Source organism: Microtus oregoni, unplaced genomic scaffold (assembly GCF_018167655.1).
Source record: "Microtus oregoni isolate MIOR12 unplaced genomic scaffold, Mior012 000027F_ref0000203, whole genome shotgun sequence".
Taxonomy (NCBI): domain Eukaryota; kingdom Metazoa; phylum Chordata; class Mammalia; order Rodentia; family Cricetidae; genus Microtus; species Microtus oregoni.
In genome coordinates, this window is record NW_024543086.1 from 6,380,698 (window position 1) to 6,398,560 (window position 17,863).

The 17,863-nt window shown below is 39.2% G+C and overlaps 1 protein-coding gene across 1 annotated transcript in view; it reads right to left on the reverse strand.

Moving 5' to 3' along the window:
* Gabrb2 (gamma-aminobutyric acid type A receptor subunit beta2) overlaps positions 1-15,557 on the reverse strand; it is a 201,642-nt gene extending 186,085 nt beyond the window's left edge. The window contains exons 1-4 of the mRNA XM_041675991.1: positions 15,407-15,557; positions 14,034-14,259; positions 13,818-13,909; positions 12,795-12,862 (exon numbers count right to left, since the gene is read on the reverse strand). Of these exons, the coding sequence (XP_041531925.1) occupies positions 12,795-12,862; positions 13,818-13,909; positions 14,034-14,110 (237 nt within the window). The 5' untranslated portion in view covers positions 14,111-14,259; positions 15,407-15,557. The remainder of the gene's footprint in view (positions 1-12,794; positions 12,863-13,817; positions 13,910-14,033; positions 14,260-15,406) is intronic.
* Positions 15,558-17,863: the final 2,306 nt, after the last annotated feature.

Sequence of the window (17,863 nt, forward strand, 5' to 3'; positions counted from 1 at the left end):
CTTTGCCTAAGAATGAAAAATTGAATGTAAAATTCTCCATTCAGACCATTCATAAAAATCTCAAGTATTGAAGTATACATTTAAGAAATACATAGTGTTTACGGGAGTAAATTTATCAAGAAACATGGAAGATTCACATTAAGAGAACTATAGGAATTTATTGAATCAAATGAAAGAATAAGGATAAGTTAGGGAATTAGGGAGGAAAAGTCATGTTTTCCTATGGGAGGGCCCCACGAGAAACAAATTTCCTAATCTCTGTAGAAAACTTCAAAACAATTTAGCATTTCAAAAGAAATAGTGATATTTTAGTGATTATACATATAATGAGTATAAGAAATCTTTAAAAGGGTGATTCATCATCTTAAACATAAAATTACTACTAGCACAAAGTACAGATTATTGCTTTTTCATTTTATTTTGATGTTTATTTTCCAGTGATGGAGGCTAGTACTTAAATATTAAAGGAAATGTTTTTTAAACAAATTATTCATGATATATTTAAAGAAAACCAAAGAGTTAAATTCTCTAAAATAGCTTTACTATAGCCACATTGTAAATACAGGAGAGCTGAAGACCTCAGATGCCGCACATCTCCTTTGGCCAAGTCGTAAAAGGCTTTTCTTCTTCTACTAACAATTTTGTGAGGAGAAGGAAAAGTTCACAGTAAAGACATCTCTAGTGGCCAATAAGTCACAATCATGGCCACAATAAGCCATAATACACAGACTGACAGAAACGGGTTGAATTAAGATGTAAGAATTAGTCAATAAGAAGTTAGAGCTAATGGGCCAGGCAGTGTTTAAATGAAAAAAATAAAAAGACATTTCACTCAGGATTGCCTCACCTGTTGGAAGTCATAAATCAGGGTCAAGACAGCTCTGACTATAGTACTGTGATGAACACTGAACTCTTGGAACCAGCAGAGACCTTTTCTTCTGCTGCCAAAAGGTCATGGGTTTGAGGTCTGGCTCCACTTCATAAATCATGAGATTGCCCAAGTTTGGTATCAATTCATCGTTTGGAGAGGATGTGTTTGATTTTGGTGTTTGCTTGTTTTCAGAGGTAGTGTTTCTCTGTATGACAGCCCAAGCTGTCCTGAAATTCACTCTAGACAAGGCTGGCCTCAAACTCACAGAGATCTACCTGCCTGTGCAGATTGAGGATGTGTTCTAAAGCAGGGGATTCTTCTGGGATTTAGAGGTTCTAAGTTCTTAATATGGGTGACAAAGTACTGGAACCACAGTTCTGAACTTGTCTGTCACACAGTAAAAGGATTTTAGATTTAGAATCTTCTGAGAGAAATTATTTGTAGATAAGAACACCCCAAAAAATTATCAGTCAACTCTCAAAGTTTATTGTATGTTATCAAGATGTATTTCTTTAAGCACAAAGATATATGAGAGAAGAGGATGGGAAGAAACTTCTAAATGGTAACATTTTATAAGTCATTCCATTTTGAAATGTCTCTACACTTAGTTTTAAACACCTTATGTGTAACTGTTTTAAGAGTAATTTTTTCAGTTACAAAAGCATTGATTTTTATATTTGCTGGTCCTCAAGAGAGTTTCTTTCATGTCACATGGATTCTCTTCCATTTGCTCATTTTAGGATAATTTTCTCTTTTGTCATCTTTATGTTTATAATATTTACTTGAACTTCTATCTTTGTTTGCAAGTGGAGCTATCTTTATCCTTGGGGTTTCTTTTGCCTCTTAAAATTATTGTTAATCAATCAATTACAGAGTGAAATCACAGATCTAAAAGCAGAAAAAATGATTTTACAAGTGTATCCAATATGAAGATATTTAAGTACTCTATATTGTTTATTTTGTAGTAAAAAAGCAAAAATTACCCCCAAATAATGAGGTTCATCCATAAAGGATAGATTTAATAAATATAGTGCACATATATATATATATATACATATATATTAAAATTTTATACAATCGTTAGAATGACTATAGATAATATCAAGAGATATTAAAAAATGCTGACCATCATATATATACCTAAAATTAAAATGCTTTGCTATTTTATTTCATATGATAAATATATTTCCTATTAATACCATAAATATATTTCTACAAATTCTGAAAATTTTATATTAATTTTGCTAATTGTAATCATATGAAGTTTTCTTTTTTTTCTGATCAGAAAAATATTTTAATGGAGAGAAAAAAAAGAAAAGAATTCAGGTTCCCTGGTTTTTGAAAGTCCTAAAATATGGAGAAAATTGTATAGCAGAGAAATTAACTTGATTTACAAATAAAATACAAGCAACTAAAAATTATTTTACACATAGTTCCTCCATTAGCAATTTTAAAAAACCTATTGGTCTAAAAAGCCAGGAAAACTGTGACATGATTTAAATTTCATCAGTTACAAATACAGGATAAAGATGGGGCTTCTGGTATCTTCCTTTTAATATAAATACTATTTCATATGTGTAGAAGTAATCTGTTAAAATTTGATAGCATAGATTGACTGAAAGACACTGCTTTATAAATAAGTATACATGATATGTAACAGCAATTATGTAAAGTATGTGTGGGCAAAGAAGATTATGTATATACATGACATATTTCTTCTGATTTTTTTCTTATCAATCCATGTGAAATTTATATAAAGTATATTAAAGATGGAGATATTATATGTGCTTTTAAAGTAACATACCCAGAAGTTCGAAATGAGTCTGTTCAAATTGAAGTCTGTTGAGTTGAGCTGAAACACGTGTAAATGTTATTTTAAAGAAACTGAAACGCTGATCACAGAGCATTTGGAGACAGGTGTCATCCCACAAAAATGGCAAGTGTGATGTGAAGGGTTGACATTTCTTTGCTCCAATAGTCTCTCCTAAAATTTAATCAAAATCTAATTTTGCTCTTAATTCCCAGGATTAGCATATATTTTCTTCTGAGCACATTTTTGTTTTGAGCAAAAACCGAATTCATCTCTCAGGGATGAAAGCTAACGTAGAACAGCTAAGAAAAGTAAAATTATAATCTCCAATTCACTCACAAATCCTACTGGGACTGAAAGTGATAATTACTAGCAGAATTCATATCTAAATGACTGAGCCTATATGTTTTCACAGTACAACAAACTTGGACTAATTTTTAAACCTTCTATTCATTTCAGTATTGTGGAGTATCCAAAACTCGCCTCTCAAGCTGGAGTATAGACTGACAACCACCAACTTTGGGGACTATGGCAAGGGCACCTCTACTCAGTTCTTTGGAAATTATTTTTCTAGTAACTCTAGAAAAACTTTCAGAGGGTGTCAAGCTTCAACTCTGCTCCCAACACTTTTGGAGCATCACGGAGAAATCTCTATTGTCCTGGTTGTAGTTAGGCCCTGGCTTCATTTCCTAACCCCTCAGCCCACGTCCATAAAATGTGACTGCAAAATTTATTTCATAGTTTTTTGAAAATAAGAAATTATCTTAAAATTGTACTAAAGCATAGATGTTTCTCAATAAAATGAGTTGTAAAATTAGCTATAATAACTTCCCAGGTACAGGTCAAAATTGCAAATCTTTTATCAAGTGAACCTTTCATAGAAACTTTTCGGGGTTCTTTTCTGGGATGTATCATAGCAGTTCAACACCGAGTAACATAACTGACAAGTGAAAACCCATAGGGAAATATTTTTAAATAGTTTTGATTAATAATTTTGAACAAATTGGGTGCTGAAAAATCACTGATCTTTGAGGTGCTTAACCACCCGGGTTTTACATTTCAAAAATATTTTATTTTTAATTATGTGCATGTACATGGCATCTGTGTTTATGTGGAGGTATGCACATACAAGTGCAAGTACCAGAGGAGGCCAGAGGCATTGGATCCTCTGGGCATTTGGGGGCTACCTGATAGGTGGACTGGTCATTGAAATCAGGTCCTCTGGCAAGACCAGTATACTCTATTGCTGCAAAAACTAGTGTGTCTAAAAGAATGACATCCCCTGACAAAACCTGTATCTGTAATTCCTTAACACTCTCAGATGTGTGGAGTTCAGCCTCAAACTTACTAAATCAGGTTCGGGGCCCAGACTCGGAAGATGTGAATGCTAACACAGAAAAAGTCAAGGGTCCCAGTATGAATGCATCCTCAGCATTTCATTGTGCATTGTGTATTCACGTTCCTGTCTCATTATCCAAAATCTTCTTGTCTCTATCCTCCTTTCACTTTCAACTTCTGCAATAAAGATGAATTCTATATTGTAAAGAGAGCCTTAACTCTAATGTAAAATCTTCCTCTATACCATAATACCTAACCAATAACACCCTTTAGTCAACACTTGAATATTTTCCAAAATGCTCTCAATGATAGTCAACAATTTCAGCCCTTAGTGGTTGCACATCTTGAGATAGTCATGCCTGATGTGAGCATCAGAGGTGCTTGCAAATTCTAGCCTCCCAATCTCTGGCCTTCCTCTCTGGCTTACTCGTGTGTCTCTTTTCTAAGATATACATTAATCCACCTTTAAAACTTCATTAATTTAATTGTTGCTGTTTTGTTAGAGAAAATTTATATCATCTTCAATTGCCTGTGAATTACTTTTTAGCGAAGACCTCTTGGCAGGAAAATGGACACTAGGTGCCAACTTACAGAGCAAGGAAATAAGAGTTGGCAATAGAAATGCCTATAGCACGTTAACAAAGTTGCCAGCTAAAGCCATCAAACAAAACACTTCTCCATATAGATTATGACAACCCATTTATCTCCATGAGTTATATGCAATATGATAGAGTAATATAATATAGTATATATTTGGCAAATAAGATTCATGACTAAAAACATATTTTTTGGTTATATGTTTTTTAAATCTCATAAACTTTGTTTTCTTCTTTAATGATCAGTTTCAATGCATGTATACATTATCCAAAAATGGAGTAGTTTTATAAAAACTCAGAATGTCATAGCTGTGTAGATATTAGTCAAGTGATTGTTGATATTTTAGTAAAGTTCTGTGTTCTGCAAATTTTGCATATCATTATTAATGAAGTATAAAATTACATTATGTGCTCCTTTATTTTTTAATGAATCAATTGCCATAATTGTATATGTCTATTAAGTAGATGTAACAGCTTCCTTTTATAATAGCAGTCAATGAATAACAGGTAAGTGATCATGTGTTCATGCTTCCACATCTACAAAATTATAGAAAGATTACATGAAAACACTAGTTTGCCTTGGTGATAACGATGTTATGCATTTTCATTATTATGATTGTAATAATGTTTCTGCCCTATTAAATTGAAATGCACTGTATAATACTATAAAATAACTAAGAGCACTTACTAAATATGAATAAGAACAAGAATTCAAATGCAATAAACTCAAATTAAATCAATTTGAAAGAACTAACAAGGACGCATTTTGTTTGTTTTTCTTAAAATCATTTACCTATGGTAGACTTCTAAACATAAATGAGAATGACCATTAAACACAGAAACACATCGTGTAGTGAGAATGCTTTTCCTTACTGGCTTGAAGACTAAAGCATGCTATTCTTAAGACTACTGATTCTACAAGACATTTTTGGTTTTCATAATGTAATGGTTGCCACTTGCATTCAATAAGTAGAGGCAAGAAGTGCTGTTGAATGCCTTATGTTACACATGACAACCCTCTACAAGATCACTAGCTGACCCCAAATATCAGCAGTTCCAGAATTCAGACACTTTGAATGAACAAGTAATCAGAATGCATCCTTCCAAAAATTAAACCTCCTTCCTCCAATTTTTTTTCTCTAATTTGTATTCTTATAGTAATTCTATAACTGTGTAATGGATTAGAGAAAACAAGACATACATAATGCCTTTCTAAACTATGACATTAAAGAAAGAATATTCCATCTACTTTATAAAGTAAGTCCTTCGTCAGATCTTTAATTCACTTCTCAATCAAGTGAAGCCTTGCTAAATACCCAGCAAGAAAACAGCAAATGATAGTCTCTGACTGAAAGCTGAAAGGAATAGATTTTAAAATTGGAATTATTGAATGGAAGGGATGTTCAAAAACACATGAAAAGTCTAAAGATTTCATGCTTGTGATGGAGCTGCGTTTGGGTCATATGGGAAAGAGGGAAGGGCACAAAAGGGAAGGAAACAGGGGTCGTGAAAATGGATGAAGAAAAGGAAAGAGTGTGGTCTTTTTAACCTACCCACAATTTAAAATCATTAAAAGAGGTTAAAGTTTTTGAAAATTAGGCTAGCAATATTGATGGAAATTTTTAATCATAAATTAATAACATTTGTGGTCACCTGGATGACATTCCTGAAGCACTAGAATAAAACTAGACATGTCACTGACTGACACTCATTAACAATGAAAGAAGTTAGCCCCTTACAGTCAGCTTTCTCAACTGCTTGAGATCTTAAAATGAATTATTCTTTAGTCACTTGGCCATGTTCAACATACACTGACTGAAGTGCTTGAGTAAAGAAATCACTTGTGATAGACTGGAACATTTTAAAGATAGGACAAGGAGTGGCCGTAACACTCACAAATGACTGGTTCATTTAATCCATCCACTGTTTTTTTACACACACACACACACACACACACACACACGCACCTCAGAAGAATTAAAACCAAAGCAGTATCCTGGTAGAATAAAAATAATCGAAGAATTAGACTTTTCCATGTTAAAAGGACAGTCTAAATGAGATGCTAATGTTTAGAGATGTGGAGGTGATTATTTGCTGCCTGTGTGACCTTGAATAAGTCCCTCTTCATCTCTGCACTTCAGGTTTCTCTTTTTCATAAATAAGTTGATTGTCATGATCTGCTCTTCTAAGAGGTTTGCTAATGAAATAATGAGAAATAATACAATGACTGCCTAAGAATTCAGTAAACAATGGATATAATTATTTTATCATATTAATGAGCTGTTGACGGTGATGACTCTAGTGATGGCTGAACATTGCACAGGCGGTGGAGGGGGAGGAAGACAGCAGGGAAGAAGAGGATGAAGGTGGAGAGAAGGAAGAAACAAGGTTGAACCGCAGGAAGAGTAATGGGAATGGGAAAGAGAAAAGGTTGAGGAGAAAGAAGCTGATGAGGAAAAAGAGTGGATATGAAGAAGAGTAGAGTGACGAGGGAGAAGGAAAATGGGAATGGAGGTAGGGAGAAAATGGAGAAGAGCAGGAGGAAGAGGAGGAGGAAAAAGCGAATGGCTTGTTGGCATTGAGTACAAGAGCTTCTGCCCATAATTTATTTAGAGATAACCCAAACTGTGGCCACTGACTGTGCATTCCTGCTTCATCAGCCTCTCTGTTAGGCCTTACTGGCCCCACCTCCCCTTGCCTATTCCACAACAGCTATCTTGCCTCCTCTGTCTCACTGGAAAATATCTCCGGTGGTACAGAGAACATCAAACTCTTTCAGCTTCTCACTCTATCCTATATCATTCTTTGACTCTTCCGCCTGCTGCCTCCTGAAGGGTATTTCTTCTCTAAAGTACACATGACTTCTTTTTTTTTTTTCTTTTTTAGCAATTTTCCTCCCCTCAAAAGTGCAGTTGGCCTCCAATTACTAAAACACTTCTGGTTGCGCTTTATTAATATGTTCTTGTCACCGTGGCTGAGCGACAAATCTCACATCTTCTCTAAACTGATCCTGGTAACACCTGACCTCACTGACCACTTGTTTCTCATTCAAACCTTCATGCGCATCCACCTCTAGGACATTTCCTAAAGGTTCTTAGACCAGTCACTGCTTGGCTACACCTTAGCTGCTGATCGAACTCTTTTCTGAGCCCCTTTGCAATATTCTGCCACTGAAACTGCAGCGTTCACAGACCTCCACTTTTCCCTATCTGCTTCCCCTCTTTCTTTTCACATAGTAATAAGACACACTTACCTGCCACAGTGTTCCAGTCCATCCTCAACCGCTCTTCTTTCTCTGTTATAGGCTCCCATTTTTTCAAACACCCACCAGTTACCAACATTTGAACGCTGCATGCACATATAGAAAACTCAACATTGCTTGCTCTGAGCACACCATCAGCTAATACTTCATCCTTCTAGCCTGAACTGCCTTTCTGATGGTCTCTATGGCAATAAAAAATACAGGCAAAATCTTGGGATCCATCTAAATCCTACCACTTCTGATCTGTAAGCGAATGGATTTTATACCTCCTCCATGATGCTCATATCTTAACTCACCAATGATTCCTAACCTTTGTAATCAGTTTTCATATCTTCTTTAGACCTTCATGTCTTTTCACCTCCTACACTTTGCAACAATCTTCTACAGGTTTGAGTCAGACTATGTTATTCTGCTAAGACTTTTTCATGAGTCCTTATTTGCTTTGAAAAACATAGCAGCTCTTGAGTAAGACAGATGGAGAGGCAGACAGACGCACATACATACACACATGTGCATACATGCATACTATGTATAATCTGACCATTGTCACCAACTCTTCACCATGTCCCCAGGATCACACCAGCTTTTAAAAGTTACCAGAAAAATCTCTGATACCATTTCTTTCTCCTTTACCATATTCTCTTCTATTAGTTCCTTTCTAGTTTTACTTTCTGCTTGGAACAGCTATCCATGGATCTCTAACCTCCATTTTGACCTCTATGTAATGCATCATTATTCTATATTTCTACAGTGTTCTGTCCTCCTTCAAAGTACTTGCAACTTGACATTGGGACTTACTCTACGCTGTTGTTTTAAATGGAGCATGTCTTCAAATCAAGCACTATGATTCTGTGCTCTATTTCTCCACAGGTACTTTATAGGCTGTAGGCAAGGCAATAATAACAAATTTGTGCCATGATAACAGATTCTTCATTCAGTGCTGGAAACTTCACATACTGACAGAGACAATATCATGTGTTTTGATGTGATTCATCAGCATGATAGAAGTGGACAGGTGAAGTATGTAGTAAATAAGCCCACTTGACATATCAAATACCAAATGAGCATTAAAATTAAGAAGTGACAATAGCCTCATGGAAGAGAGAGAACTCTAGGCACCTGCTTGCCTGTTAAACAAAGACCTGAAAGAAAGGATAAGACTTGGGCTAATCAAATGTAAGAACCTGAGGCAGAGTTACAGAGCAATGCACATTCAAATACAAAGTTACATGAGGTCAGGGATGGGGTGATCTTTGTTCCTCTGTCCATAAGGCCTTACACTTTTCTTGCTTATAGTAGCTGCTAAATAACTATTTCTTGAATGGAATTTTAAGCTGTGCAGCTGGCGATACAAGAAACATCTGTATATTTTTAAGACATTACTTCTCTTCATTTGCCATTCCATAAAAAGGTAATTTTGTGAATGTGTTTACTAGAACTCTTTCCTGAAAAGTGAAATATTGCTTCAGTTGGTAGGCAAATGTGCCATTTCAAATTGAAGAATCTGCCTCAAATGAAGAAAAAAAAGCTATTTTGGTCCATAATTCTCAGAGCCAAATTTGAATCGTAAAATGCACTTTTCATCAAAGAATCTTAACAAAAAGATTCCTGCCAATTTAACCAAGACTTCTAAAAATATTTCATTCCAGAGCCAAGCTTCCTGCTTAGCAGCATTCTGACTGAGATCATGGTTTCCGAAGATCTTCCACTGGGTAACGGTCACCAGAGTAAAGAACCTGCCAACTGTCACCACTGTCCTAGCAACTCAGAGTTAGACACTGTTTAGAAATTTTAGACTTCCTTCATGTTTTTCTACATTTCAAAGTTTTTCTGAAACTTTTATGTATTCAACAATTACAATAACAAACAAGAGTAACTAGAGACACATGTACCTTGGAGATGGAAGTCAATTAAACATGCCCTTTTCATCAGCCGGGACGAAACTACACCCTAGTGAAATGCATGACCATTGCACAGGTACATGGGGGAACAACCGAGTGGGTACTGGGTGTCTTGAATGCTTGCCTGGTTTTCACTAATCATTAAGTGCACACAACATCGTTTTCCTAAATCTGGTAGTTATCTGGGATGGTAGATATCAGGATAGCAGAAAGGGAATTATTTCTCTTCTTCGACACTTAAGGAAATCAAGACCTTTTGGACTGTGCATAAACTCAGGGTGACTAAGAAATGGAGTTGGTATCTCACACCTTTGATCCAGATCAGGATCTTTCTACCATTGTTATCTGCCAAACAAAATAAAATAAAACAAAGAAATCACATCAACACAAACCTTTAATCCTTTAGCTCAAATGAGTGAATGGCTTAGGGAATCTCATTCTTCGAAGGCAGATACACCGTAATGAAAGTTACAGCTACTAGAGACTATTTCACAAGCCATATTGAGGAGATTTCATTTCAAGAAATGATTCTTTAGATACTAAATATACCTGAAACATCCTCACCCTTGTCGGCCTTTATACAGTTTGAAATGAGCATTTATATTGAGCTACCACTGGGGTCAAATTCATCTGTTGCTTCCAAGATAATAACCTTAATTAGAAACAAGATAATAGTCACATATGTTACAAAAATGTTCTTTGGAGAATTAGTTTTAGGTAGCTGAAATAAATATAAGTTTTGCACAGCTCAAAGGGTAGCTGGACAGATCCATGAGTTTCAGCATTGAGCTAAGAAAGGAATCTGGCTTGGAATTTTTCACACTTGCTTCAAATCATTAATGCTACAATGTTGTCCCATTTACAAGCTGACATTTATTTTTGCACTTTCAACATCCCATGACTTCTCTGCAACAGTAAATAGCTCAAAGTGATGACACCCTGCCTCAGCTGGATCTATATTTTGACTAGCAGGTCTTGGCATTGTGTCCACCTCTGATATTTCTCCAAAATAGTGCATGCAGGGGGGGGGGGGATGGCAACAAAATTCACGAAGAAAATAAAAGTTTACCACTCCACCCCATGTAAGAATAAGATGCACCCAAGTTCTTACCCAACCTATTGTAGTAACCTGGAGTCAGCTGATGTGCATTGCTGCATCTTGTAGAAGCTTTTTCTTACTTTTCTATAAAATATCATCTTGTGATATCTTAAAGAAGCAGTTGCTAAAATAATATTTTATTGGAGAAAAGGAACATAAATCAAAATAAAGATAGATGTGATGATTCTGATGCAACCACACTTAGAAAACACAAACCCTTACTTGGTTTCTATGTAATATTCACGATAGTAGTTAACAATTCAATTTAGAGTCAAAGACCATGGAGGTACCCAGATTAGGACATTTTCTATTTTTTTTTTGTTGATTTCAAATATGTAAACTAATGGAGGACTTCGCAAATCCCACAAAAGCAAATATTTGAAAATCTGGGAAATAAATTTCTTAAGAAAGACATTCTCTATCCATGTAGGAGAATCTCCTGCTGTGTGTTTCCTAATCATTTAACATTGTCTTTCTTCTGTGTTTGGGTACCATACAATGAAAACAACAATTACAATGTGATTTCTGTTATTAAACCACTGCTGAATTAATTGATTATCCCCTTTGAGTTTCTGTAAAATAGTCAAAATCTTCAGATCATTAATGCCCAGCATCTATGATTGTTATATGAGTTGCCTCTTTGAATTCTGGGAATGTGGGAACTCCTGTCAAGTTGAGATGGGAGCTAGGCAGGTTAAATCCTAATACCTCAAACTTTTTGAGTTAATTAGTATGTCCTAAATTTCATGTCCCAGTGGCTGGCTTTGAAGTGTTTGTATAAAAGATTACACACTTCATCCCCTTCTTGAATTGTTTGTCCACTTTCAAGACAGGAGGACAGGAGGATGTCATACAACAATCTGAAATGTGCCGTGTGCTAGCAGATCTGAAAAGAATACTGGAATATTACATTAGGGTTCAGCCTATCTAGATAGACGTTCCAAAAGGGAAAAATTGAAGGAGAGAGAGAGAGAGAGACAGAGACAGAGAGACAGAGAGAGAGAGAGACAGAGACAGAGACAGAGATTCACTGGAGAAATGCCCCTGAGTTAAGAGGGGGAATCTGGGACACTTGTCCTTGTCATGCATGTCCGTAGTGCTCCAACATGGGCAGCAGGGGGCGCTCCTGCATGAAGCAACCCCCCCAAAAAGTGCTTCCCTGTTGGAGAACACAGATTATTCCTGCACCCCTCTTTCTTCGTGCTTGTTCTTTATCCAAAGAGGAACTGAGTATGACTGTCAATAAGTTGTTTGCGATTGGTACACATGATGAATAACATTGCAGCTTCAGTAAGAGAGTACACTTGCTATTAAACTTGCCTTTTGGAAGCAGAGTGGTCAGACTTTATTTTATCTCACTGGGACAGCAGAAGGGGTTAAAAGAGATGGAGAGCAGTTGGGGTGGGGACGCCGAATGTCATTAGGCATGAAGAGGGTTTTTCTCAAAGCAACAAGTGGGCAGCAATATTCCAGGAGCAATTATTTAGTCTCTTTGTGTTCAGTTAGTTTTTAAGATAGACGCCCTGGTAAATTTTCTATCACACTCAAATCCTCCTTTTCCCATGACCGACCCCCAAATCCAGGATTGTCAGTTGACAAACTGGGGCTTCCAAGAAGCTGTCAGAACCATAGATCCTGCAGGGGGCCTCCAGCATATTGCTGCCTTTTACAAGTGAGTGTGTGATGTGTTTTACTCACTCTGTGCTGAGACACAGTGTTGGATCCAAATTGGAAAAAGTGCAAAGAACCAGAATGAATTGGTCTGTGACTACATACACCATGAATTCCAGGGCAAAATACTGTGTCCCTGGTCCCCATTCTATGCATATATCCAAGCATAACACACCCCCAATGGCAGCCCTCTCCTATCCCCAAATGAAGGATTGCAGAGGCATAGCTGTGAACATTAATACTCACCATATTGACTTCAGAGACCATATCAATGCTGGCAATATCAATGTTCATTCCTACAGCCACAGGGGGACCTGCAAGCCAAGATGGACAGCCACGTGACTTCTCAGAACTTAGTCATTCATAACAAAAGTTGTCACTGGCAACCGAAACCCCCTGTCTAAAGTTAATCCTCGTGTCCACCACTCTCCTATTTCTTGGCCAGAGGAATGGGGGAACATTCTTCTAGGAATATGTACACATGTGCTTATGGGACAGGGATTCCAGCTGTGTGTCCACATGTCGACGTCTCCGCATGTGAATTCAGACACTCACGGCAGCAGCAGAAGGATTTAGCCCCGAGGATTTGTGTAGATTGCATTGAAACCCCCTCCTTTTTATTTTTACCCACACACTTCTGTGTGGAGGCTTTAACTCTTTGACTCCCATGAAGAATTTGAAGTGAAATTCAATTCTCACACTAGCATCTCTGGGGCTGCAGAGAGCGATGCCCTTTTCCCTCTGCTGTCTCTTGTCTCCGTCCCCCGGACCCCAATCTCTTCTATGTCATTTCCCTTTGAGGACAGGATAGTATCCAGACATGAGTCACTTTAAACCATGGCCAGAACTCTTCCAAAGTAGGTGGGCACAGGGAGTTGAGGCCACCTCTCAGTCAACTGCCTGAACATGCTGTCCTCAAAAATATTCACATTACAAGACAGCTCTGGGCACACTATTAAGTAAACTTAAAAGGCTTGTATCATAGGAAAGCTCAGTCTGGGAACAAAGATTTACCACAGCGAAGGAGATGGAAAACAGTTACCAAGTCCGATTACACGCTAAGGGGGTCATTTTTGAAAGACCTCTCAAGTGCTGGACACTAACAAACTGCCTTAAGTTTGGATCCCTTCTCAGCACGGTAAAATAGGGACACATTCCATACACCACATGCAGCTCCAACTAAGGAGAGGGAAGAGAGCGCACACAAAGCCCAAAAGACAGCTTCGGTTGGAGCCGGACTGTTTCTTATTTGCAAGTCAATCGTATTACCTCCAAAATCGGGTCTCAGACGAATGTCATAGCCTTTCAACAGTCTGTCCACCGTCTCTTTAACCAGCGACATATTGCTAGGGTCATTGACACTAAAGAAAAAAAATGACAATAAACAGGAATGAATAAAGAAGACAGCTCTGCATCTTCAACAGCCCTGCTCACGGAGAGGTATGCAGACAGCCCTGACAAGTGAGAAGGGAAAAAGACACTTACCTCTGAGCACAGACAGCGGCGACTATTAAGGGGAACGACCAAATCCCGAAGTAGCCCCTTTTCCGGACTCTCCACATCCCTTTAGTTTTTGATGGGATTGAGGGATTCACTGAAGAGAGGAGATCCAACTTAGTCTGCCCAGTGCAGTAATTCTAATGTGGAGCGCATGCGCACGTCGTACCAAAACATCAAAGGGGCAGCGGCGGCTGCCGGGGACCGAGATTTCCTTGTTTTTTTAAAAAAAAAAAAATTAAAGGGAAAAAAGGAAGAAAAACATTTATGTGTGTAATATGTACATGTTTGAATAATATTAAACTGTCAGTCCAGAAGTGCAGCCTGAATACAATCTTTGTTGTTTTTTTTCTTTCTTTAAGACAAAAGCAACCAGAGAGTCTGGTAAGTTTCTTTTGTTGCAGGAGGTAGTTTTGCACCTCACGGGTGGTGGGGTTTGTGTGTGTGTGTTTGTGTGTGTGTGTCCTTAAATATGAGGAATAAAGATTAGGAGGTGTGGGGTATAAGGGGTGGGGGAGATGGTTGCCTGAGATACCACTCCAGGTCTAGGCAGGTTGAAAGGGACGAGGAGTTGAACTTTATTTCCTTAAGAATAGCAATCCCCTGCCTGGGACAAGTGGAGGTGGTGAGGGTGGGGGTGGGGGTGGGAGCACTAACAGTGGGGAGGGGAGCAGTGGGAACCGGAGTCCGAGGAGCCTAAGAGAAACCAATGGGAGGAGTGCTGAGCAAACGTTGGATTTTGAGCGAGGGGGTGGGGAGTGGATTGAGAATATGAAAGAATCAGAAAGGGGGTGAGAAGAAAGGGAAAGGATACAGGAATTCTAAGATGCTAGTCTTTCCTGGGAGTCAAGGGGCAAGCTTTTTCTTCACTACTCACGAGCGATTTCTTTCTCTTCCTCCTGCTCACCCTTTGCCCCCTATTCCCCAAGAAGAAAACCTCGGGGTCCTGGTTTCTGGCGTTATGACGTTCCTGACCCGCTAGCCTGGCTATTTATAGCAGGAGGGGGAGGGGGCGAGGGGAGCAGTCAAGCAAAGGCATCTCTGGGTTTGGGTCTGACTCTGCACTGGGAAATTCTAAGTGAGCAGGGTGAGGTTTGACTGAGGGAAACGGGAGGTGGGGGCGTGAGGGACAGAGGGTGACTGGCACTTCAGCACAGGTACGGGCCAGGAAGCACCAAGTGAGAGGGCGGGTGGCGGGGTGGGATGCGCTCCTTCAGTCCCCCACGCCTCGCGGACGCACACGCACAGCACACACACACGCACAGCACACACACACACACACACACACACACACACACACACACACACACACACACACACAGAGGCACGAACATGGTCCCCCTCCACCCGCCACTCCTTACCTCACCCGCCAGAGCTCGCCGCCCACTACTGTAGCCCAACGGAGCTGCACCCCTGCCGCTCCACTCTGGCCAGCTAAAACTGCACCTCTGCGTCCAAGCCCAGTGTTTCACAGAAGGCAGGCACAACCAAGGAGCCCGCTAGACCGACCGCCTGAGCCCCAAACCACCTAACTCCATGCCCCCACTTTCCCTCTTTCCTTTCTTAACCCCCTTCCCTACGGCCCCAGGCACATTACCACAGACACCAGACTGAAACTCGGTTCATTTAAAAAAGCATTTCCTCTGCTCAGGGCGGGGGAAAGAGGGTGCAGAGAACACCGGGACTGGGGTGCCCCGGAGTCGTGTTCCCTAGCTTATCTTGGAGAGGGGGAGGGAACAGGGCAGGTGCTCCAACTACCCGTGGCACTCCTTGGTGCATAGGTGGAAGGGCAGAGCTCAACCCTGGGTCCTGGACACCAAAACTCAACTCATATCTACTACTGAGCTTTGTTATTATTTACGCAGAGCGCCTACTATGCACAGAAAGCCATGCTTAGTGCAATAATAGCTCGAAGTTGACACCATGATGTCCCCATTTTACGGGTTTAGAAATTGACACACAGAATCTGAGTAACATGCCCAAGGTCATTCAGGTGAAGGGTGAAAAGCAAATTGCGCTTTTAAAGTAGCGTCTCTAACCCTTAGACTAGACAATATCAATTCTTGAGTCCAGGACTTCACCCTCCGCTAGCTCCTTGCTGCCACGCGGGGGACCTCCAAGCGCCCGCGGCGCCTGAGAGACGGAAAGCACCCAGAACACACCCGGCTGGTGGTCCTGCTGAGAGCAGGAACCCAGAACCCATAGGGTCCACAGTTGGTATGGAGATGTAGGTTCCCCTCTGAAGGCACACTGTGGCCAGGTTTGGCTTCACTCCTGACCCACATACTACATGCCCCCGCCCCCCACCGCTCCGGGACAATTGAGAGTCGTCCTGGGGCAGCTTAGAGAGGTGATCGCAAGGGAACCATGGGGGAGGGATGGTTGCCAGGAGGAATTTGATAGCTTCTTTAGGATGGAGAACAAACCAGAAAGAAAGAGCTATTTGCTTTCATAGGCTGAGGAAGTTTCTAGGTTACAGACAGGTAAGGAATAGCGCCATAAACACAGTGCAGAGGTACTGCATGGTGCTTTGCTAGGCTGATGCTTACAGAAGTCCACACAAAGAACACACGCACAATACACACACACACACACACACACACACACACACACACACACGGGGTGGGGCAGGAGAAGGATTGCTGATTTCTCTTCCTTATCTTTGCTCTTATAGGAAGACTATTATTCAAGCTAAATATAATGAAGATAGAAAAATATGTTTCAGTAACCAAAGAATGTTCAAGGTAGTTAGCAAACAATATAACCTAATGATGAAGTCCTAGAAAGCTTATTTTCTTAAACAAAACAAAACAAAACAAAAACCCCTCAAATCCAAGCCTTCCCTTAGTTACCCCTCTAGTATATCACCTTCAGGGAGGTTCTCTTCAGAGTTTGGGTTGAAAGAAAGGAGTTCAGAAAACAAAATAAATTCCAAGCTACCCTCACATCCATCCAAAATAATAGTGATTCAATGAGTGATTAGACAAGGGCATACTAAAGATCTACTAGGGGTAGATCTTCTCAAACACCTAGAAACAACTTTGCAAGACGGTAGTGTCTCTAAGCTGTGGTCCCCCTCATTAATCTAATCTAGATGAATATTAACACTGGTTTCCCTACTGGGTTCCTGTGGGATGATGGAATTGTTGCAGCAGCATTTTCATGTGATTAGTACATATTGACAATCTTTAATGAACGGACAAGAAAGCAAACAATATTGAATGGCGCTCACTTTTAAAGATGGAAAGAACACAAATTGAATGCAATTATTATAAATTTGCCTGAAGAGAAGAAAGGAGCAGCCATTAGAAGAAAATCAAAAGAGCATTGTGGGAGATGAGAAAATAAAATGTCAAAAGATGAAAGGAAATTGGGATTTTCTTGTCCTCCACGTGGTAGCGGTCATTTATATCTTCTTACAGTGACTACAGGGAATAATAATAAAAATACATTATTTCTACTTATATGGTGAAAGATGTGCATGCCTAAAATAAATCTTACTGTGGTCCTTCCGGAGTCTTGACTCTGCAAGATTTGCAGGTATAGCTACTTAGGAAAATACAAAACTGGGGGTGGGGGAATCACATGCCATCTGAAGTTTGATGGAGTCATGAAGAAGATGATCCAAGATTCAAAATGTAAAGTCTCTGGGCAAAATGTCAGCACTCATAAGAGACTATATTTTTATAGTCATCTTAAGCATCAACTCTCTATGACTATTATTTTGTATAATATTCATTATCATAGACAAATGTTATTTGACAAGCATTGACAATGGTATTTTTGAAGACAGATACATTCTAGTAGGGCAAATGACT